This window comes from Mustela putorius, unplaced genomic scaffold (assembly GCF_011764305.1).
Source record: "Mustela putorius furo isolate JIRA1106 unplaced genomic scaffold, ASM1176430v1.1 tig00003859_pilon_pilon_pilon, whole genome shotgun sequence".
In the NCBI taxonomy this organism is placed as follows: Eukaryota; Metazoa; Chordata; class Mammalia; order Carnivora; family Mustelidae; genus Mustela; species Mustela putorius.
This window is the reverse complement of record NW_025422011.1, coordinates 2,199,690-2,223,763: the sequence shown is the minus strand read 5'-3', so window position 1 is coordinate 2,223,763 and position 24,074 is coordinate 2,199,690. Positions and strand designations below refer to the sequence as shown.

The window sequence follows — 24,074 nt, the reverse complement described above, 5'->3', positions numbered from 1 at the left end:
GGAACGGGGTCGCAGGGGGCAGACTGCGTCTCTCTGGGCAGTTTTGCTGTGTGCTGGGCATGTGATGGGCTCCGGGAAGGATTTGGAGCAGGGGCCCATTTGACCGGACGGGTTGGAATGGGTTCACCCTGGCTGCGGGCTGGAGAATGGACAGCAGGGGCAGAATGGACCCAGGGAGACAGCCAGGCTGCCACTACACCCCTCTGGCCTGAGGGAGAAGGGGCTCAGGCCATGGTGGTGGCGTTTCTTACATCCCTTCCCGCTTTGTCCAGAGACCCTGTCGTTGACTTACCCGGCCTCCAGATGGACTCGTTGGTTATTTCCAGTCTTTTGCTATTCTAGACCATACTGCAGTGAATCCGCTTGCACATGTGTCTCAGTGAAATTCCTAGAAGTGAAATTGGAGGACAGAAGATTATGTGCATCTTGTAAAGGTTCCCAGGCTTCTAGAGCACTCCATAAATACACCAGCTTCTGCTCCCACCGGCAGCGCAGTGAGCGAGAGAGGGCTGGGTTATAGCTTCAGGTCAGGCCTCGGGCTTGGGGAGAGCCATGTCTGCTGGGCTATGCCGCAGGCCTTCCCCATCTGCCCCTTTGGAGGTCAAGGCACTGTGGAGGCGGACTCCTCACAGAGGCACAGCCAGAGATCAGGACCCCAGCCAGAGCAGGTTGTGGGGAGGCTGTCCCTGTGGGGCAGATGGTGATGGCTGTGTCTAGTAGAGGCCTGTCCTGGAGGAGCTTGAATGACACAGGGGCCGAAGAGGAAGTAAAGTAGGACAGATTCCGGAAGCAGTTGATTCTGTTGTCACTTCAAGTCCTGGTCTCTGAGGCACAGTCTGACACCAACCAATTCTCTAATTCTGTGACACCAGTGAGACACCCAAGGACTCCTTTCAGTTCTAAGCCTCAGCACCCAGAGCTAAGCATTGACCCCACAGATGGAAGGCTCAATTTCACTAGACGGTCCCCACCTCAGACACTAGCTGAGCGTCCTGGGACACCCATGTTTCTGACCAACATAAATCGGGCGTTTCCACCACCTCCTCCTCAGGTTCTATGATGTGCCAGAATGACTCACAGAACTGAGGAAAGGGTTTTACGAACAATCACTCGTTTCCAATAAAGGGTACAAGCCAGATGGAAGAAATGCGCAGCGGAGGGTGTGCGGGAGGGTTGTGTAGAGCTTTCCTACCCCCTCCAGGCCCCTCCACTCCCCTCCCAGCACTGCTTCCTGTTCACCACGCAGGAAGGTCTCTGAATCTTGCCCAAGAATTTTTGAGGCAACTTACTGAATGAGAGAAAATATTTGCAAACCATCTATCAGAGAAGGGAATTCATATCCAAAAGACGTGAAGAACTCCTACGACCCAACAGCCAAAAAACCCAAACAAACGGATTAAAAAATGGGCAGAGGATCTGAATAGACATTTTACCACAGAAGACAGATGGGCCAACAGGTACACGAGTCAACATCACTCATCATTGGGGGAATGCAAATCACAACCACAGTGAATATCCCGACACTTGTCTGAACGGCTGTCATCAGGAAGGCGAGAGAGAGCTCGAGCATTGGCCGGGAGGTAAGAGGGAAGGAGCCCTCCTGCACTGCTTTGGGAATATCAACTGGTGTGGCCACTGTGGAAGACGATATGAAGGTCCCTCCAAAAAAAAAAAAAAAAAGGAAATATCCTAATATCCTAATATCCTATAATCCAGCAATTCCACTTCTGGGTATTTACCCAAAGAAAACGAAAACACTAATTTGAAAAGGTATCTGCACCCCCATGATCACGGCCGCACCGTGTGCCGGAGCCAAGGCTTGGGAACAGCCCAACTGCCCATGGCCAGATGAATGGATGAAGATGTGGTTGAGCTATACAATGGAATATTATTTTTCCAAATGAAAGAATGAAATCTTGCTGTTGGTGACACCATGGATGGACCCTGAGGGTATTAGGCTAAGTCCAACAAGTCAGACAAAGACAAATACGATAGGATCTCCCGTAGGTGTGGAATCAGAGCAAATCATAACCAAGCTCACAGATACAGAAAACAGACTCCAGGTTGCCGGAGGGGGGTGGGGGGGTGAGGGGAAAGGTGTGAAAGGGCAACAGAAGGGACAGACTTCTAGTTTATTTTATAACTAGTTTATTTATAAAATAAAGAAGTCCTGGGGATGCAATGTGCAATGGTGGCTATAGTTAATAACAACCGTGTTGCGTATTTGGAAGTTGCTACAAGAGTAGGTCTTAAGTGTTTTCATCACAAGAAAATGAATTCCGTAACCACGATAGATGTTAACTTGACTTACTGTGATCATTTCGCAATATGTACAGATAGCAGACCAGTATGTGGCGCACCTGAAACGAATATGCTGTTGTATGTCCATCATCTGTCAATTTAAAAACCAAAGGACTTTTGTAGACTCCATCTCCAGGCTCCTCCCCTCCCAGGAGGTCAGTGGGTGGGGCCGGAAGTTTTAACTTTTAGTTTCTGGTTCTTAACCCTAACCTGGTTCCAGTGACCAGACCCATGGCGGGGGGTGCTCTGTAGGGGCCCCACCCTTAGTCACTTACCAGCATAAACTCAGGGGAGCTGGAAAGGGGCTACTTATGAATAACAAAAGACACTCCTGTTACTTGGGAAATTCCAGGAGTTTTAGGTGCTCTCTGCCAGGAACTGGGGACAAAGAACAAACATTACTTATTACACATAACATAATTACACATAAAGTTATTACACATAAAGTACACACAAAGCTGGTACAGCTTCATCCTGGGGGTGGGGGGGCTTCCCGCCAAAGGCCTTTGCACAACATGTCTGCTATTTCTCGACAATGGCTGTGTGCTTCCCTGCCCAAGTCATGAAATAGAAGTCCCTTTCTTCCTTCCAACGGGCCTAAGTAGGTCAGGTATCTGACCTGGGGAGGGGAATGTCAGGTGCTGATGAATGAAAGACCAGGTTCATGATCTAATAACTGGGGAGGGGGATGGTATCACCGTAATAGGCTTAAATTAATTGGAAGCCCACACGGGGGCCTGAGGGTAGGCTCAGCAGGTCCTGGGAGGGACATGTCACACCTGAACAATGTCTGGTTCTGTTAGTGGGGAGGAATGGAGGAATGGGATCCAGGTAAGCCACCAGCAGGGTCTACTATGAGAAGCAAACACACACACACACACACACAAAAGGTGCCATCCTTGACCACCTCTGTGCTTGGCTCAGGGAGCTCTTCCAACCTTTTTCTGTCAAAATCTGATCAAGGATGGAGTCAACCTGTTACCCTGAAAAGGTTCCTCAGGAGGGACCTCCTTGGGAGAATGTGTTTTCTTGCCCTTCCCCCTCTCCCCCCCATAGCCAGCTGCGCTCACTGGAAACTGCTCTGCAGATGAAGAGCTGAAACCCAGCTGGCTGGACCCCAGTTCTGCAGCTGCATGATCAGGGGCTACACTGACTGGGCCAGAACTTCCCACCATGGGAGCTCTTGGCCCTTAGGGCTCCTGCAGATATTTTCCCTTTGTTTCTACCAACGTATAAAAACAGAAAAATCCGCATATTATAAAAGCATGGCTCAATCTACTTTCACAAACTTCACACACCCAGTGGACTAGCACCAAGATCAAGAAATAGAGCATAACCAGCCTCTGAGAAGCGCCTGGCTTATCCCTTTCTAGTTCTTCCCAAGGATTACCATGCACATTTCCAACAACACCATAATTTGGCCCATTTTTTTTTTAACTTTTTATAACTGGAACCATACAGTATGTACATTTGGGGTCTCACTTCTTAGCATTGCGGCTTCATACCATAGCATGGAGCTGTGGTTTGTTCAGTCTCGTTGCTGCATAGTAATTGACCCACTGAGGTATTCTGTAAATATAAAGAAGCTTAATGAATATTGTACAGTTCCCTGTAATCAGCAAGACAAATGAATGAGCGGGCCAGATCTCTTTGCTTTTCCTTAGGATGATAGTAACTAAGCAGTGTGGTTGCTGGTTATCACATGCCAGTGTGTATAAGAAAAGCTAGGAAAAGGAATGAATTTTTTTTTAGATGTATTTATTTATTTCAGAGACCGAGAGAGGGGGGCCGAGGGAGGGGCAGAAAGAGAGGGACAGACAGTCTTAAGCAGGCTTCCTGCTGAGCACAGAGCCCAATGCGGGGCTAGATTAGGACCTGAGCCTGAACCAAGAGTCAGGATGCTTAACTGACTGGGCCACCCAGGAGCCCCGAAAATGAATGATCATACAACGTATACAGCCTTTTCGGTAGACAAAATCTTTCAAAATGGGAATCATAAAGTAAACTAAAAATAGAAGTCTTTCATGATAGAAATATCGGGGTCCTTACTGATTGATTAGTCAATTTGCATTCATTCATCAAATGGGCAGTATGCCTGGCATTCAGCCTCGAACTTGGAGTCCTCCTTCCTCCAGTCAGTTGGTTGGGTCTTAGCATCCAGGGACAAGTGGGTGAGGAGACAGAACCTTAAACCTTATCTTCTCCAGCAGTTTCTAAATTAAATGATGGTCAAGAGTTCCCTGAAACAATTTTTAAGTGACATCTTTTTTTCCTCCTAAGCAAAAAGAAGAAAAGAGACACTCTTTCTCTTTAACACGCTGTGCCAAGTAACCGCAAGCGATCCCCCAGAATATATCCTCCCAGACCTGTGTGTGCAAATCTGTGTATGTATATATTTCTAAAATGGGATTATTTTGTATCTATCTTTTCACAATTTGCATTTTTTAAAAAGAGATTTGACTTTCTAGAGAAGTTCTAGATTCACAGTAACGCGAGGGGGAGAAAGCATAGAGTTTTCACATTCCCCCTGTCCCCACACACCTGCTATGGGCCCTCCTCCCACCCCTTCCCACCCCCCCACCCCCCCACCCCCCTGCCGTGGGAGTGTACGGGAAGGGGTACATTATTACAACTCATGCAAGTGCATTGACATGCCATGCTCGCCCAGAGTCTGTGGTTTACATCAAGGCTCCCTGTTGGTGCCCAACATTCTGTGGATTTAAACAGACGTACCCAATTGTGGACCCATGGGTTCACAATTACCCTACCACACAGAGTAGTTTCACTGCCCTAAAAATCCTCTGTGCTTCTGCCTGTTCATCCCTCCCTCCTGCTAACCCTGGGTAACCACTGAACTTTTTACCATCTCCATCGTTTTGCCTTTTCCAGAATGTCCTATAGTTGGAATCACACAGCAGAGAGCCATTCAAATTATCTTCTTTCAGTTAGTGACTTTCACTTTTCATTAACAATATGTTGAGCGTGTTGTTTCTGTGTCAATAAATATTCTTCTAAAGCACTGTTCATTGCTGTCCAATATTTCACTGTGTGCTATATATTAATTTTGCTCCTATTTTCATGGTGTGTATTTTTCCCTGGGGTTGTTTGTTTGTTTGTTTCCTACTAAAAATAGTGCTGCAGAGGACAGCCTTGTGGGTACATCTTTGCACACCGCTTAATTACGTCCTTAGGAGAAACTCCTAGACTTGGGGTCGTTCCTATGAAGTTTTTGCTCGTTTCAAGTCTTTTGATATGTGTGGCCAAATTGCCCTCCAGAAAGTTCATACTCATTAGTTTTTCCAACCAGAAGAGTATGTAGGGTCTTTCCCTCACACTCTTGCCAACATGGAATATTACTGAGATTTTTTAAATCTTCGCTAACTTAATAGAGGAAAAATGATGTTTATTTTAATCTATATTTATTTGGGTATGAAAGTTTTGTGGTTTTCCATAAAGCATACTGGCCATTTGTCTTCTTTTACAAATTGTTTTTTAAATAGTATTTCCCATTTTTTTCTGTTGGGATGAGCATCTTTGTAGTATAGACTTTTCAAAAGTGTTTCTCTCCTAAAGGTAGTAACTGCTTATAAGTGCCCCCTTTTTGGTGTCAAAAATTTTTATCAATGTGCCCACCTGATGCTCTACTTTTAAAACAACAAATAAAATGAATGATAACAAGAACTCATATTTATAGAGTGCTTTTTCTATGCCAGGTGTTATGCTATGTAAAATAGCCTATGAGACAGATTCTGTTCTGCTGGACAGATGGGGAAACTAAGGTAGGAGTGGTTCATTTTCTCCAGGTTACATAGCTTGTAAGTGGTTGTGCAGGTATCGTTTGATTAACCAAATGCGTGGTGACATTCAGCTTCCATGAATTCAATAACATTTTAAAATAAATGTATCATTCATTCATCCTAGAATTATCTCCATACATTTACAAATCTGTTTTATGTGTAAATTAAAGGCATATATTTGTTCTAAGGGCAGTGTTTGCTGGACATGTAATTGAACAACTCCATTTAAGAATTCTGTGTTCTTTCTCCCTTACCCCGGTGGTTTACCATTAATAACCACGTTGGACCTTTGATTTTTTCAAGAAGGGGAAACCGAGGCTCAGGACAAGGCAGGAAGGAACTTGCACAAGGTCACCTAGAAAGTTTACAGCACAGCCAGGACTGAAACTCAGAGCTCGGGATACCCATCCCAGGTCCCTCTGTGGCTTGACCCCGCCTTCTAATCTCCAGTCCCTTGGGTATCAGAGGGAAGGACAAGGATGCTGTGCTGGTCCCGGCGTGGACCCGTCACATTCTCAGGGTGCCAGCCGCTAGGGAAACCGAGTGGGCACGGATTCCCAGTCCCTGGGCCACATCGGCTGCTTGGCATTCCAGGACCCTGGCACCCCGCCGAGGGTGAAAACAGAGCTGCTGCTTCCCAAGTTGCCTTCTGCCCCCTCCTCTTGGGTTTGCATCTCATTGCTGGGTTTGCAACATGCCTAATCTCTGCGTGTGCAGACTCAGAGGAGCCAGCTGAGAGGAAGCATTGCCAGCAGCTCAGAGTCCTCCACAAGGCCTGCTGACCACCCCTCCCCCAAGCCCCTCGCTGGACGAACAGGTCCAGAGTGGCTCGCAGACATGGCTCCTGGAGCTTCAGCGGGCTCAGGCTTTATGGTGCCCGCTGAGATGGACCCAGTGAAGGACACTAGCCCGGGGCATTCTCTTTCTTTCTCTCTCTCCCCAGATGGAAGTCCTGCCACATCTCACCCCGTCCCCACAGCCTGCATTACAGACACAGAAAGCAGCTGTAGTGTACATCAGTCATGCAAGTGAGACTCGGTTCTGGTTCCCCCAGGCAGCCGGACTCTTCCAAGAATGGAAAGAACTTAATTGTGCGGTCAATACATAAATATCAAATACTGAGTACTCTGTAACCCATCGTAGTTCCCTTTTTGCTCTAGCTGCTGGGAGGCTCAGAACTGAATGGGCGGCTAGATGACTAGCCATCTTACAACAGATGCTTGGTATGATTGGCATCAACCTTTCTCCATGAAATCTCTGTCCCGTTAAGCATTCTGTGTTTGTGTTACAAATCATCACAATGCTTTTTACGTGATGAAGGTGGATGTTAGTAAAAAATTAAACATGAAAGAAAATGGCCAGTAGACATCTCTACTTTGAGATAGAAATGCTTTTCTCAGAAGAGATGGTTTTCTGTTTAAGACTCAGGAAAGTGGCTGTATGTCTCTTTTCCTCTCTCTCACCCTCCATCCTTTATTCTCTTACTCCTGCTTTTCCCTCCTTCCCTTCCCCTTTTTGGGTCCCCCCGCCCAACACACATCTTCTTTCTGCTCACCCCTTGCCTCTGCCTCTGGGTGGCAAGTTTAATACTAACATCCTTTACAGATCCATAGCACTTGGCTCTTCCCAAGGCCTCGCCCCAGCCTTTACCTCATTTATTTCTCATGGGGATTGCCTGGCAATTATGATGATTTCCATTTTACCAGGAAGACACTAAGGCCTGGTGAGTTTAAGTGATGTGTGCATGCTCACAGCATACACTCTTCCTATCAGGTTCAGATCCAGGACTCGTGAATCTAATTCCATCACACTCTCCGCTGAACCTTGCTGCCTCTCAAGGCCAGCCTCACCCACCGGGCCACCCACGTTGCCTGGCCGGGATCCCTGAGAGTACCCCAGAGAGAAGAGGATTCAAAACAATAACCTCCCCATCCTTTTGAGATCTCTTTAAGAGCTGAGATTCTCAGTGGGGCCAGCAGACCTATGGGGGTGTGGGGGTAGGCAGTGAATTGCGACATGGGCCATCTGGTCAATCATTTAGTAAATATTGAGAATGAGCTTATGTGCTAGGTAAGGCTGAGACTAGGGTGCAGTTACAAGGCACCTTCGGTGCCAAATTCAAGGACGCATTCACTTTCAGGTGCCGTTCCTACAAGTGCAGGACCTGGAGAGGCGGTGTCTCCTTAAAGTTTCTGCCCTGGCACGTTGCTTGCCTTTCGCTAGTTCTGCCCTGGTACCGGGCACGGTTACAAGTGCTGGCTCTTCAGTGGTCAGTGCCTGCCCTCGTGGAACTTACCATGTATTATGGGAAACAGGTATTAATCAAATAGTCATGCGAACAAAAGACTGTTCTAAGGGTGACAAGTGCCATGCAGAAATGGACATGGGGCTGGAGGTATTATGGCAGTGAGGGTGGAGGGGGATGGGGAACAACAGTGAGAGATGAAGGATTTGTAGGCGTTTTTCCGGGTGTGCTCCAGAGGAGAGGACACAGCAAGTTCACAGGCACCACAGCAGGGTGGAGGTGGCATGGGGGCAGGGCCGGGGGAGGAGGAGGCGTGTGCTGGTGAAGGATGCAGGGGCCAGAGCAGGAGAAATGCAAAATGGTCCCAAGCAGTCTGTTTCTAATAAATTGCCAGAGTCTGCAAATGATTGACTTAAAAAAAACAAATCCAATCCAATGGAGAGAATTCAAAGCCACCCCTTAATGAGGTCACTCATACCCACCTTCCTGATCAGCTTTCTTCCTGGGCAGGTATGCAGAGACTGTGCCTAACCTTCTCCAAATTCATCTTTGTCCATTTCCATACAGCAATGGCTGTGATAGACTCTAACGCTAGCCACGTTTTGCAGCTGAACAAAGGACACAGACAGGGTGGCCTAAACAAGATTTATTTCTCACAGTTTCAGAGGCCGGGAAGTCCAAGATCAAGGTGCAAGCCAATTTGGTTCCTGGGGAGAGTTCTCTTCCTGATTTGCACACTGATGCCTTCTCGTCCTCACCTGGGGCATAGAGAAAGCCAGCTCTGGTGTCTCTTCCTTTTGGATTAGGGCTCCACTTTTATGAAATCATTTAAACTTTACCACCTCCTCACAGGTCCTATCTCCAAATACAGTCACATTAGGGCTTAGGGCACCAACATACGGGGTGGGAGAGCACACAAACTTTCAGTCCCTAACACCTGCGGTGGGGTGGGGGGGGCACGGTCACACAGCCAATCACTGGGATTTGAACATAAACGGTGCTCCTTTGGGAACCTAGGCCTCCAACCACCAGTATTCACTACCTCCGGAGGTATTTTGTGTGAAAGCTGCCCCTCCCAGTGAGAAGTGCTCCTCAGAGAAGGAAGACCTTGTCCCCACCTGGCAGCTGGACTTGTAGGCTGCCGATCCCACCCCAGGGTGATCCTGGTTATCCTTCTGAAAGAGGCTGGGCTGAGAGTGTGGCATAGAGGTGTACCAGACCTGAAACGTAACGCTTGAATCTGGGGGTTCTCCTGTTTCCAGTTTACTCAGAGCAGGCCCCCAGCTCCAGTCTAGACTCCATCAGGAACGGACTGCGTGACCTTGGGGGAGTCCCTCGACATCTTCCCGCCCTGGGTTCCTGTCTGGTGACCGCAACCCTCCTCCCTTGACAGGTGGCTGGGGGCCATTCGGTGGGCCAGGAGATCGGTGCCCCCTCCCACCTACGCAGGCGCCGGGCCCCCAGCCCGCACCGCGCAGGTGGGGAAGGGGCGGCGTGCGGCGCGCCCGGCGGTTGGGGGGCAGGCAGGGATCGGTGGTGTGGCCGGGTTCGCCGCAGGCCGCGCCGCAGCCACTCTGAGTCCGCTGCGGCCGCAGGGAGGGAGCGCGGGGGGCCGCCCGCGCACGTCGCCGACCGGCTCCCCACGCCCGCCCTCTCCGGGCTCGCCCCCCCCCATTCCCCGCGCTCCCGGCCACCCCAGACACCCGCCCGGCGCCCCCCCCTCCCCGCCCCGCGGGGGGCTGCACTCCCTCCTCCCCCCGGGTGGGCCCCTGGCCGCCGCCCCTCCCGGGCGCCCGGTCCCTCCCGCTCCCCGCGCGCCCCCCTCCCGGCCGCCAGCCAACTGCGTGCCCCCGGGGCCGGCAAGAAGCCACATGCCCCCGCAAGGAATGCCGGGCCTGGCGGGCGGGGGGCGGCGCTGGGCAGGGCCGGGCCGGGCAGGGCAGGGAGCTCCCCGCCGGGAAGGTTGGTGAGAGGGAGAGAGCGGCCCGCGCCCTCCCCGGCCCCCCGCGCCGCCCCTGCGCCCGGCCGCGGGACCTCACACTTTCCCCGCCGGACACGCGGGCGGGACGCCCCGCGGGGCTGCGGGAGCCGGGGGCGGGTGGGGAGGCGGCGGCCCCGGGGCCGGGGAGGGGCGACTCGGCCCGCCCCGGGCAGCCCCCGCCCCCCTCCGCGCGCCCCCCGGCCCCGCCGGCTCGGAGGAGGGGGCAGGCCGTCGTGTTTCCCCGCACCCCTCCCAACCGCCGCCGGCTTTGGGGCCCCGGTGGGGAGCAGGGGGCTGATTAGCCGAGGAGCAGGGGTGTGGCCAGCGGGGCCCCGGGTAGTGAGTCACACACGCAGCTCGCCCAGTCCCGGGCCGCGAGCGCGGTCCCAGTCCGAGCCGCGCGCCGCCCTGGCCCGAAGAGTGTCCCCGGGCTTGGCATGAGGATCCCGGGGTGCCGAGGGAGGGGCTGAAGCCCGGCGCGGTGGTGGAGGAGGGCGGTAAGCGGCGGGCTGGGGAGACTCCCCTAGAGAGAGCGGGTGGGGCTTGGAATCAGGGCTGGCCCTGCCGGCCCGCACCAGGACCCCAGGCCCGCCTGTACCTGCTCTGAGCTGGCAGAGCGGGCTTGGCCACATTCCCTGGCAGCCCCTGAGTGAGGGGGCTGCGCAGCCTGGTGCCCAGGAGCCAGGTTCCTCTGTCAGTCCCTCCTTGGCCCCAGCTGGACCCGAGTGGGTCCCTCTCCCGGTCCCCCATTGCAGACTTTTGTGCGGAGGCTTCTGTGGAAGTCTCATCCTTTGCCCTTTCTTTGGTCTCGGGATCCATGCTGTGCTCTCCAGTCCTGCCCCCTGGCCTGAGCTGCCCCTCTGCCTCTGACCCCATGGGGCTGGTGGCTCCAGTCGTCCCCAGGACCAGCCCGGGATAGAAATGGCATTTCCTCTTGGCCGGGCTACAGCTGTTTTTGTTGTCTCTGTTCTCAAGCGTTTCCTCTGGGGATGGCAGGGAGGGTAACCAGACTCCAGGGGACCCCCACTTGCCCTCTCTGACACTCACCCTTCTTCCCCTGTCTCTTTGATCCTCTTCCTGTGCTGGTCCCGCCTTCGTGTCCCCAGGACAGAATGACTGACAACATGAAGGAGTGCCTGGCCCAGACCAAGGCGGCTGTGGGGGATATGGTGACCGTGGTGAAGACCGAGGTCTGCTCCCCACTCCGAGACCAGGAGTATGGCCAGCCCTGGTGAGGCCCTGACGTGGGGGCAGGAGAGGGAGAAGTGGGGAATCTCGGGGCTGGGTTGGTTGCACGTCCTGGGGAGAGTTCCCACTCCTAGCCCATAGTCCTTCGCCTGCTCTGGGCAGCTTCTGGGAGCAGATGTGAGCGAGCACAGGCCCTAGAAGACCAAAAGAACCCGCATGGTGGCTCTGGAAGGCCTAGGCCCAGGTCTCAGAACACCTACCTTTTCAGGATCCCCTGCCCTGAACAGGCTGGCACTCCATCGCCTGCCCCACATCCCCACGTCCCCGTGGCCTCCTGGCCGGGTCCATGGCTTCTCTGCCCACCAGCCTCCCACTCTCTGATGGCTTCTTTGCTTCCTTTACTGGCCCCTGGTCTGGCCAGCTCTAGGAGACCAGACCCCTCACCCATGGAAGTGGAGCCCAAGAAACTGAAGGGGAAGCGTGAGCTCATCATGCCCAAAAGCTTCCAGCAAGTGGACTTCTGGTGTAAGTGGAGCCTGGGGCTGTTCCTGGCTTTCTCCTCCCTTCACCCCTTCACCCTGCTCCCCCACCCCCATACCCCATCTCTGCTCAGGGAATTTGCAGCCATAGGACTAATGATAGGCACTTGCCTATGATGTATCAGAGACCGGTCCAGGCTTCCATTAATCCTCACCCTTAACCCCTGAAGTGGCCCTTATTGGTCCCATTTTCCAGGTGAGGACCCTGGGGCTTGGTGGGGGCTGAGAGCCCTGCTTCGGGTCCCACAGGCCTCAGATGCACACAGTTGCCGTTCCAACCCAGGGCCATCTGCCTCCAGAGCTAGGCTGTGAACTTCAAACAAAGGAAGCTCCGGGCCTCCTTCTCACTGGCAGGCGTGTCTGCCGAGCCCCCAGGGAGGGGAATGGGTTTTTACCACTGAAGACTCAGGGGCCTGTGGCTGGCTGGGGTGGAGCCAGGGCCGGGACTCGTGAGTCCCATGCAGTGTGCTTTCCACTGCCTGATGCCATCCTCAGGGTGGGTCTCCCTGCAGCCCCTCAGCCTCCGCCGTGGGCGTCCCGCCTCCCCGCACCAACTGAGGCTCTTTCGCTCTTTCCGTCCCTTCAGTCTGCGAGTCCTGCCAGGAGTACTTTGTGGATGAGTGCCCGAACCACGGTCCCCCAGTGTTTGTGTCCGACACGCCAGTGCCCGTGGGCATCCCAGACAGGGCTGCCCTCACCATCCCGCAGGGCATGGAGGTGGTCAAGGAAGCCAGTGGGGAGAATGACGTGCGATGCATAAATGAGGTCATCCCCAAGGGCCACATCTTCGGCCCCTATGAGGGGCAGATCTCCACCCAGGACAAATCAGCTGGCTTCTTCTCCTGGCTGGTGAGTGTCCCCTGGCCCGTGCAGTGGGAGAGGGTGCTAAGGAGCATGGAAGGAAACCAGCAGGGGGAGCCATATGCTGGCCCAGCCTGGCCCGAGAGTTTTCCTGCCATCCATCCAGGCTGCGGGGATGATGGATCTCCCTATCCCCTTGCCCTGGCTGAGTAGGTGTGCCACCCTGGGTGGCTGATGGCCATGCTGAGGGGCCCGTCTGGCTGGGGTCATCAGTAGAACCGGTGGGGCTCTAGGGAACCCATGGCGGGCCAGCCAGGCGGAACTCAGGACGATTTCTCTGTGAATGTTCATGTGTGTGTGTCTGGCGGGCCATTGTGTGGCATTTACAAAAGGTTGACCCAGACCCTCCTCCGCAGTGGGTGACTTGGGTCTGGGGGCTGTGGGAATGCAGAGCATGACATTTAGCCCAAAAAGCAGTGATGCTGGGTGCTGGACTGGGTACTGGAGGAAGTCGCCCCTGCCCTCAGGGAGGGGACAGTCTGGTGGGGAGAACAGATACGGGACAGGTACGTGCACACATGATCATTGCTAGGGAAGGGGGAAGACGGGACACTCTTGGAGCAGAGGGAGACGGTGGTGTTCATGGTGCTCGGGGATCTGGGGCCTGGAGCCCAAGTTTGTTATGTCAGCCAGCTTTACTGTTTACTATCAAATGTGACCTTGGACGAGTCATTTAACTTCTCTGTGCCTGTGTTCTATAACAGAATAATTATAATTGATGGTGGAGAGGAAATAGGTCAATATTATGAAGTTTTTAGAGCTGTGCCTGCCTTCGGGAAGCATGCAGTGAGTATCAGTTATTATTATCATTGTCGTTGGCCTCCTTGAGGGGTTTGGGCAGGATTTCCTTCAGCCTGAGACTTGAGGACTGAGTAGCAGTCAGGGGACAGGAGAGGGAAGAATGCTGTAGGCACACAGAGCAGCTGAGTGAGGGAAGCTCCCAACAGGTCCAGTGTGGTGTTAGCAATGAGCTCAAGAGTCAGTGTGGCGAGAAATCAGCTGAGAAGGAGGCAGGAGTAGATCACGCTACATTTCCTGAGTCTGGGTAAGTGTGTGCTTCTCCTGTGGGCTGGAGGAAAACGCTGAAGCAGGCCAGGCAGAGGCCTGGCAGAATGGGCAGGTTCGGTAGCAGAATGGAGAACCGGGATGGGCAGGCAAAGATGCTGGTTTCAACTTGGGTGCTGGAGGCAGGCACATTTGTGAGAGGTTCAGAAAGAAGAATCTCTGAGATTCATTAACAGATGGGATGTGGAGGTGAGGAAGAGGGTTTGTTATGATCTGAAGAGGAAGGATTATTAGGGATGACTCTTGACTCTCGGGAGTCAAGCTTGAACAGAGAGGGAAGAAGGCAGAGTCAGTAGAGAAAGTCAGGCTTAGGGAGTTGGAAGATCATTCATTAATCATTAATTAAACCCTTCTTGTGGGGCTCCTCTGTGCTAGGTATTGAACAGGCCTTGGGGATATAGTGATGGGCCAGATCAGACATCAGTCCTGCCCTCATAGGGCTTCTTATGGGGAAGCTAGAATGAATCAAACAATAAGATAAATAAATGTAAAATCATGATTCAGGAGATGAAGAGACAGTGAGGCTAGGAGAAAAGGGAACAACTGGAGGAATTGATGTGACCAGAGGTCAGGGAAGGTTTCCTGATAGTGGAGCTGTGATTGACAGGAGAGAATGCCCACCAGATGGACAGAACAGCATGTGCAAAGGCCCTGTGGCAGGAGAGAATGGCACATTTGCCATTGTGCCATTGACCTAGAAGAAGGTCATTGTACCTGGATTGTAGCTTCGTACCTGGAGTGCAGTCCCTGGAGTACCAGGGGCCAGGAAGGGGAGAGAGAAACTTGGAAGTCTAGGACCCAGTAGACCAAACTGGGACTTCTGCTCTTTAAGAACAATAAAAAGTTTTGTTTATGTTTTGAAAGGATGACTTTGGGTGCAGCCTAGAGAACAGATCAGGGGTGCAGGCATTGGTGGAGAATGGATGCCCACATCCCAGTTAGAGGACTACATTCGTTCTCTACTTCGGTGATAGTGGAGGCTTGAGCGAGCGTGGGTTGGCAACATGGAGACAGGGGAACTGGTTTATGACCTGGTTCAGGGATGAGCAAGATTGACAGGCAAACAGATCAATTGGCCTAAGTAAGGGAGAGGGAATTGGCCGGAACAAGTCCTTCAGTGTTCTGCTCTCAGTAGGTCAGGAAGGGGACTCTTAGAAGTGGAATGCAGGGCAGGGCCTGGGTGGAGGGCAAGATCCGCTTTCTGGTTTTGGACTCGCAGAGTTTGGAGTGACAGCAAGGTCCCCAGTGGCCCTGTCAACTAGACAGTTAGCTACATGTGTGTGTAGCTGGGAGAGGAGGTTTGCAGATGTCAGTTCCTGAGTCACCTGGATGTAGGTGTTGGTAGGGCTGGGGGTGCTGAGGGCAGCCCCCAGGGAGAACAGGTGAACGAGAGGTGGAGAGGGCCTAAGGTTAGCAGTCCGGGAGGGGAACGTGATCCAGCAAGGGAGATAGGAATTGCAGCCTGAGAGGTGGGGAGGCCAGAAGGGCCAACGAGAGAAGGGCTCAGAAGTGTCCACTGGATTTAGTGCCAGAGAAGTCACTGGTGACCTTGGAAGAACTACTCGGTCAAACAGTGGTTCTTGACCTGGGGGAGTTGGTGCCCCCCACGCCCTGCCCACCCCAGACATTTGGTAACATCTGGAGACATTTTTGGCCATCGTAACTTGGGATGGGGATATGCTACTGGCATCTGGAAGGCAGAGACCGGGGATGCTGCTAAACCTTTCACAGTGCATGGGACAGCCTCGTCCCGCGAAGAATGATCTGGTCCAAGTGGCTGATGGTGCTGTGGTGAAGCCCTTCGAGAGAGCGGCAAGGTGGGAACACTGTTAGAACCCAGGCGACCAGTAGACCCACTTCTCGGAAGCTGGAACAGCGGTGAGATCAGTGCAGGAGAGACGGGAGCTGGGAGGGGACAGCTGCAAGCAGACCCGGGAGCGGGGGGTTTTGTTCAGAGAAAGACAGTAGCATCCTTGAAAAACCTGGTGGAGGGGGGCTGTCCTCCTGGAGAGCTGGTTGACTCCAGAGGAATGATGAGGTAGGGTGGACAAGCTCTTCTATGACCAAGAAGGTTCAGATGGAGACTTTGCCTATGGAAGGCAAGACAGGTCAACAGTTTTGCTGTCGCTAAAGGGATATCCTAGAGACTCATAGTGGTTGGAGGGAGGGAAGTGTAGTAGGCCTAATCATGGCTTCTCTGAGGATGGCCCTGTCCTGACCCCTGGATCCCTGCCTATGTCCTCGTAGATGGCCAAAGGGACTCTCTGCAGGGTATTACATTAAGGCTCTTGAGATGGGGAGATTATCTTGGATTATGGAGGCGGGCCCCATGGAATTACAAGCATCCTTCTAAGACAGAGACAAGAGAATCCGACTCAGAAAATATGGGAAGATGTTATCCCGCTGGCCTTGAAGATAGAAGAAGGAGCCAGGAGCCAAGGAGTGCAGGTTCCCTTTAGAAGCTAGAAAAGGTAAGGAAGTAGAATCTTCCCTTAAGCCTTCAGAAGGAACTCAGCCCTGCCGACACCTTGATTTTTAGGCCTTCCAGCCTCTGGAACTGTGAGGTAATAAACGGGCGGTGTTTGAAGCTCCGGGGTTGTGGCAGTTTGTTAAAAAGGGATAGGAGGTGAATGCAGTGGGCTTGCGGGTCTAGGGTGGGGGGGACGTCTGTCAACACATGCAGAGAGCGGGAGATTGCTGGCCTGAGCCAGGGGAGTGGCGAAGGTGAGTTCAGGTGCCGTGAGTGAGCTACAGGTGCCCATGGCTAGGAGACGCCCAGGTGGGCGGTCCAAGGACAGGTCGGCGCATGCGGGTCTGCTGAGGACAGGGGCCTGGGCGGAGGGCACACAAAGCACATGCCTGGATGCAGCTGAGGCCCCTGGAAAGGATGGGCGGTAGTTGCCTGGTGGCAGAGAAGCAGGGGGTACTGAAAGCCGCTGGGCTTGCACAGGGCACAGTGCTCTGTATCCTGGCTACGGGCAGTTTCGAGATGGAAGCCACACTGCTGGGGATGGAGATATGAGTGGGAGGGGAGGAGAGAGCCAGCAAGGCTGGCTGGCTTGTTTTGAAAGTCTGGCTGCTCGAAAGCAAGGATTCTAGGCTAGCTGGGTGCTATATTACTCCTCTGACAGCCCCACAGGCGAAGGTCGCTGGCCTTCTGGTTCCGAGGGTGGAGCCCAGGACTAAAGAGGTTAAGCACGTGACCCCAACTCCCAAGGTTGATGCACGGTAGACTTTGGCTTCCCACAAAGATAGCGCCTTTCCACAGTGCCAGACTTTCAGAATGGGAGGCGAGGAGCTCTATTCCCAACCAGGTCCCATCAAGGTGGAGTGTCACTGGCGGTTGTAGTCCTTGTAGAATGTTGTGGGGCCAGGGAGGAGGAGAGTGGCTTTTCATGGGCACACTGGAGATGGGTCTTAAAGGATGGGTAGAGGTTCAGCAAAGGCAAAAATCTAGGGCTTTGCTCCTTCCCCCCGCCCACAAGAACCTACACCTTAGGACAGCCCAGCCGGGCAAGCAGCCTTCCCTGGTTTGCAGCATGGCGCTGCGGTCTAGAGGCAAGGAAGAGGAGGAACCCCTGGAGTGTGCAACCTGGTGGTAGACCAGCTCTACCAGTGGAGAGTGGGCGTGGCCTGCAGTTCAGGGCCCAGGGGGTGGGCAGCCCTGTTGCCCTGCTGGAGGTTCTTTCCTAGGGCCTTGGGGCTGCTGTGAGCTGTGACATGGGGATGGGTGCGGGGTAGGGAGTGGCCAGAGGTCACAGGGGCCATGTGGAGGCTCTGACCTTTGTGATCCAGAGAGGTGAGAGGCCCTGAGAGAACAGATAGGCAAGATGGCTCAAGAAAGCAGAGCCCCGTGTATGTGTGTGCGCACGCGTCCGTGCGTGTGCGTGTCCTCAGTCAGGCTTTGAGTTGGGGAAAAGCAGGAATGAGGAACCGCTATGCCTGCTCAGTTGCTGCATTGGTTGAACGGAAGGGGGTGGGGAAAAGGTGGGGTGAACCACAGAGCTGATTTTGGACCGGGATATGGAAGCATGGTATCTCAGATAAACTGCATTCATTGGTCGGGTGCTGTCTCACGCGTTCTCGATGTCTTTCTTGACCTTCTGCCTGTGTTCTAAAGCTCTGGCCTTCATCCAGCACATTTCCTTCCACGGGGCCTCAGTGTGCACACTCTACTCCAGTGGAAATAGCGGCAGAGCTAAGGAGAAGCGTGCCTGTTCCCGCTTCTTTAGCACTTAACGAAGTTTCTGGGTCTGTGCTTAGCACTTGACAGCGTGATCTCATTTGATCTTAACGATGCCCCCGGGAAGTAGATATTATTCTACCCATTGTACTGCTGGGAAAACTGAGGCCTGGAGAGGGAAGTCAGTCTGCCCAAAACTAAGCAACTAATGAGTAGCAGAGCTGGGATTCTAACCTAGCAGTCTTGACTCTAGAACCTGCCCTCTCTTCTGCCTCTTGGGCCTTCTCCACCTGCCTTCCTTATCTCGCCTCTTCCTCCCTGTTGGCCTTGCCTGACTTTATTCTACTCATTTTTCCCGCCCAGTACTCGTTCCTTCTCTGTCTCCCCTCTGGCCAGAGGAAACCTGGTCCCACAGGCCAGGGCCTGTCTCTAGATGAACTAGGTGGCCATGCCATGTCTGTTTCGCATCTCTCCATGGCCTGGCCTCCTCTGCCAGAGTTCTGCCCGGACCTCTGACTGCTTAGAAAAGAAATGCCCCCTTCCTCTGCCTTCTCATCTCATTGGAAATGATAAATCCCAGTTCTTGCCGGGCCTGCCAGGCCGCCCTCAGCCAGTGGCGGCCAGCGACCCTGCTGCAGGCCTGGGGTGTTTGGGAGTGCCGGCAGCCGGGTGGTTTGGAAACAGGAGGAAGAAAGAGGAGGCCAGCACAGGGTGTCCATTTACATTTCTTGCTTGGACTCCGTCTTATTCCAGAAGGGATTTAGGGTAGCTTAGCAGGACACATAAAATAGAACATCATAGCATATTAAAACTGGGAGTGACAGAAGAAAGAAAAGCAAGAATAGAGACCCTAAGCAGAGGCAGGAATGAGGCTAAAATTGCAGACCAGAACGACCCTTGTATACGCTTTTAGCTCTAGGGGGGTCCCAAGCCAGCAGCCACTGGGGAAAAGGGAAGCCTGGTCAGCTACCAGCACCTTCTGTCCATATTGTGAAAAGTCCCCAGTTAGCTCCTGGGGAGGTCTTCCTTTCTGGGTGCTGATACTGGACGGGAGATTTCCTGGGGGTCCTTATAATGAGGACACTATGTGGGGGCCTTCCTCACCTGCTGTCGGTCAGCCCCTCTGCTTGCTAGCTCCTACTATTCCTGGGGGAAACCGAGGTGAAATGGTATTTTCCAGTGTTCTCCATTTCAAGTTCCATTGTAAAATGTTCAGAATCTTATGACACAGCATCCAGAACAGAGTCTGAGAACCCCCGAGTGTCTGGGATAGAGGGACATAGAAGCCGACAGTAGCAATGCTGCGAGATGTCAGCGGGAGCACGCAGGTGTCACTGAGTTTGGGAGAGCTCTGAGAAGGCAAGAATAAGGGGCTTGTCCAGGAAGAAAAGAAGGAACACCTGAGACAGGTGGACATGTGTGTGTATGTGTATGAGCAGGTACTTCCCATGCTTGGCCGCTCATTTTTTATTAACTCTTTATTTTGCAATTTTTAGACTCCATGAAAAAGTTACAAGGGTAATATAATAAAACACCCACATACCCTGCACCTAATTCACTCATTGCTAACGTTTTGTAAGAGTTGCTTGAATCTCTCCTATATATACCAACAGGCGTGTGTGTGCGCGTGCGTGCGCATGCTCTTTTGTGTTTTGTTTCTTTTTGCTTTGTGTTCTGAATTGCTTGAGAGATGGTCATAGACATCAGGCTTTATGGGCCACGTGCTCCCCATCACTGCTACGCAACTCTGCAGTTGCGGGGCGAAAGCAGCCAGAGACAGTAGATGAATGAACCAGGGTAGCTGTGTTCCGTTAAAACTTTATTTGTGAACGCCAGATGTGAACATCCTATAACTTCAAATGCAACTCACATCTCTATGTTTCACACATAAAACCATATAAATGAAATTAATATAAAAAAAAAAACTTTTTTGTAATCATTAAGAACTGCAAGCACCATGCTTCCCTCCCAGTTGTACAAAAGCAGACAGGGGGCTGCATTTGAGCCATAGCCATAGTTTGTCGACTGCTGTTCTCTGTCCCCACGATAGAAATATTATAGGCAGGAAATTTAACCGTGGTTACAGTACTGTCTTAACTGGAGTCCATAGTCACATCTTGCCTGTGGCCCTGGGGAAGTGACCTTTATAGTCTTTCCCCCATCCAGGACCCACTGAAGCATCCCACGCCGCATTTAATGGTCACGTCTCATTAGTCTCCTTCATTCTAGAAGAGTTCCCCTGCGTCGTTTTTTTGTTTTGTTTTGTTTTGTTTTCTCTCTCTCTCTCAGGATATTGATATCTTGGAGAAGTCCTGGGCAGTGGTTTGCAGAACGTTGCACGGTTTAGATTTGCCTGATTGTTTCCTCATGATAGATGCAGATCGTAGCTTTTTGGCACGGAGGGTGTTGTGTCTTTCTCCCTATAGATAGCGGGAGGCATGTGAGGTCAGTTTGTCTTACCTTTTACCCAGTCGTTTTAGCAACTGTTGATGATTCCTGCCTGCATCATCAATTATTATTCATGGCTTGAAATGATTTACATTCTACATTACTACGGGACATCCTTCTGTTAAAAAAAAAAAATTGCTCAACTTTCTCCTCCACCTCATCCCTCATTTTTGTTAAAGTTATTTTTAGCATCAGGATGGACTCTTGAATCCTTTTTTTTCTTCCGTGTGTTCTAGTCCATTCCTGTCATTATTCATTCTGATGTTTAAATTGCCCTAGATTTGGCCAGCGGGAGCCCATTCAGGCTGGCTCCTTGTCCTTATTTTCATACTTCCCTTACTTTCTGGAGCAAGAAGATGTTCTAGTCATCTCTCCCAGGAGTCCTAATTTGTTTTAGTGGAAATGGCGTGCAGAACACCAGATCCCTAGGCACTAAGTGTGTGCGTGGCCACTGGGGTCTCCTGGCTTTTAGGTCTGAACTAGGTGTCGAGGGTTGAGTTGCAGTGAGTGGTCAGTGGCATCGGGGACTGAGGGAACACGGACGTGAGCAGCAGGGGGCACGGGCACGGGCACATTGAGGGATGAAAGGTGATAAGGGGTAGTGCAAATACAGAGTGTGCTTAGAAGGAAGAGTGGAAGATGATGCTAGAAAAAAATTTGCTTTTCTCGTATTCTAACATGTGAGGGATCCTTAAAACACTATCAATTCAATATCAGCTCTTCCAGGAATAAAAAAGTTATGTACCTGAGTCTTAAGATTCCGCTTAAGATCAGAAGCATTAAATGGGCTTGTCTCATATAACTATTTGACAAATGCTGGTCGTTTGTTTATGATTCACAAACCGAACCAAAGATTCCCCACAAATATGTACTATGTTGGTGAACCCGTTTTGGCTAGAACTGTCTCTTATTCTCCTAATCTATTATTCTGGAATAAAAGAGTGAGAAAAACTATTCTGAGCTGGCACAGTATGTCTAGTGTAAAGGAGCTCCTAGCTTGACCTTCACCATGCCTTGTCTTCTCAGCACTTCTGCTGTGGTGGTTTTCTCACCTGGTTCGTATTGAGGTGACTTTTTAAATAAAGGAATAACTATGGTCACTGTGCTGTCTCTTACATGGCCAGGGCTTACTTATTTCACTTTGACCATCTTCACTCCGCCCCTCCCCACCCTCTGCCTCTGGCAACTGCCAATCTGTTCTCCATATCTAGGAGTTCGGGTTTTGATGTTTTTCTTTTTCAGATTCCACATATAGGTGAGATCACCTGGTATTTGCCTGTGTCTGACTCGTCTCACTCAGCATCATGCACAGAAGGTCCATCCGTGTCGTTGCAAATGGCAAGATTTCATTCTTTTTCATGGATGAATAACACTCCACTGTAGATCTCTACCACACCTTCCCCGTCCCTTTATCTGCCGAGGGATATCTGGGTTGTCCCCATGTCTTGGCCGTAGTAAGCAATGCTGCAGGGAAGACAGGAAGGTCACAAAACTTTTCACATTAAGTGTTTCTGTTTCTAAGAAAGAAATCACTGGATCACGTGGTAGTTCTATTTTTAAGTGTTTGAGGAACCTCTGCACTCTTTTCTGTGGTGGCTGTGTCCGTGTAGGTTCCCAAAGCCGCGCTCAGGAGTTCCCTTCTCTCCACATCCTGGCCAGCGCTTGATCTCCCTTGTCACCTTGATGCTAACCGTTCTAACAGGCCTGCAGGGGTAGCTCTTTGTGGTTTTGATCTGCATTTCCGTCCTGACCAGAGAACTTCTGCACCTTTTCCTGTCTCTGTTGGTCAGGTGACTTTTAATGTAGTGGGGGGGGGGGTGTTGGTGGTGTCCCAATGTTACATTAATCTTAGGTTAATGTAATTCGAAAAGGTATGAACATGGATCTAGATGAAACAACATTTCTTCTCTCTCTTTTTTTTTTTTTTCTGAGATTTTATTTATTTATTTGACAGAGAGAGAGAGCGCGCACAAGCAGGTAGAGCGGTAGGCAGAGGGAAAGGGAGAAGTAGGCCCTCCGCTGAGCAGGGAGCGCGATATGGGGCTCAATCCTAGGACCTTAAGATCACGACCTGAGCTGAAGGCAGCCACCCAACCGACTGAGCCACCCAGGTGCCCCCATTTCTTCTAACTCTTAAACAGCTACAACTACCCAAGACAGACTTACAAATATAAAATGAACAGAATGATACCAACCAACATAATTCAATCAAAGGAAATCAGTGTAGTGTGTCAGATGGTGTTTTCCTGGTACAAAACTCTTATTTATCGGGTGACCCCCTCATTTTCTTCGTTTGTCTCTAAAACACTGGGGAATCTTTTAGTGCACTTACCTCAATGGTTCCTAACCTATTCTTTGCCAGAATGGGTCCTGTGTTTCTTAAGTTTGCATTTACTCTTCTTTTGCTAGCTCGCGGCAGACAGCAGTAAGTACTGTCGTCTGGAGAGCTGTGTGTCCAGAATTTGGTGACCTAGAACTGGTGTTGCACACTTTTTGTGTAAAGGGCCGGATTGTAAATATTTTAGGCTCTGTGGACCCCACATGTCCTCAGTTCTGCCCTTATAGCGGGAGAATAGTCAGGTCTGGTGTGGTCTAGTAAAACTGTCAACAGGTGCCAAGATTTGAATTCCGTATACCTTTTACATGATGAGATAGTCTTCCCTTGGTTTATTTCCAGCCACTGAGAAATGCACAAACCGTTCTTCGCTGCTTGGCCATCCAACACAGGCAGCAGCTGGATTTCCCTTGCAGGCCATAGTTTGCCGACCTGTTCTGTAGAGTAGCAGTCCTGCATGCTTGCTTGTGTATCTGCTGGCCCAGCTGCCGGTCCTCATTTATAGTCTGGGGTGTCTGGGGTGTCTGGGGTGTCTGCTGGGGGACCACGAGGGACTGATTTTGCTGGGTGCAGTGAGGCCCCAGAGGCAAGCCCACCCTTGCAAGCACATTTCCAGTCTATGCTTGCTTGGTGTGTGGTAACATCCCTTCGGCCAGACAAGTCATACGGCTGACACCAAGCCGGAAAAGGGAGGCACCTGAAGAAGAAGTCCCCACCAGCTGTAAGAGAGAGCCCCGTGCAGAATCACATGGCCCATGGGGAGGGGCAGGAACCGGGGCCAAGAATTCAGTTGAGCACAGGTGCCAACCGAGTTCCAAGCACAATACTCTTTGGGACGGGAATCTCCTAATGATTCCCATATACTGATTTTTTTTTTTTAAATGAAAACATTGAATTAAAAATTCTTAACGTGAGCTTTTGGATCTTGAGAACATATCCAAAGGCCTTCGTTTTGAGAGACACTAATTTCTAGTGAACTTCCTGGCTTTAATAATAAGGGACTTGGGGTCTTCTGGTGTTTGAAAATTCCTTTAGGATGGGTCTTGTTGGAGCCCAATTCAGCAGCCTTAAACTCCCGGGGGATCCTCAGCAAAAGCTAATGAGGCTTGGCAGACAGCAATACCTCTAACA

At 51.5% G+C, this 24,074-nt stretch overlaps 1 protein-coding gene across 7 annotated transcripts in view; it reads left to right on the top strand.

Annotated features, from left to right (window-relative positions):
- PRDM11 (PR/SET domain 11) overlaps positions 1-24,074 on the top strand; it is an 83,925-nt gene that overhangs the window by 20,182 nt on the left and 39,669 nt on the right. The window contains exons 1-4 of one of the 7 annotated variants that reach the window (XM_045065981.1): positions 10,504-10,821; positions 11,431-11,555; positions 11,934-12,037; positions 12,638-12,900. In XM_045065981.1, coding sequence (XP_044921916.1) covers positions 11,437-11,555; positions 11,934-12,037; positions 12,638-12,900 — 486 coding nt within the window. In that variant the 5' untranslated portion in view covers positions 10,504-10,821; positions 11,431-11,436. The other 6 variants (XM_045065985.1, XM_045065986.1, XM_045065987.1 and 3 more) reach the window with 6 other exon arrangements.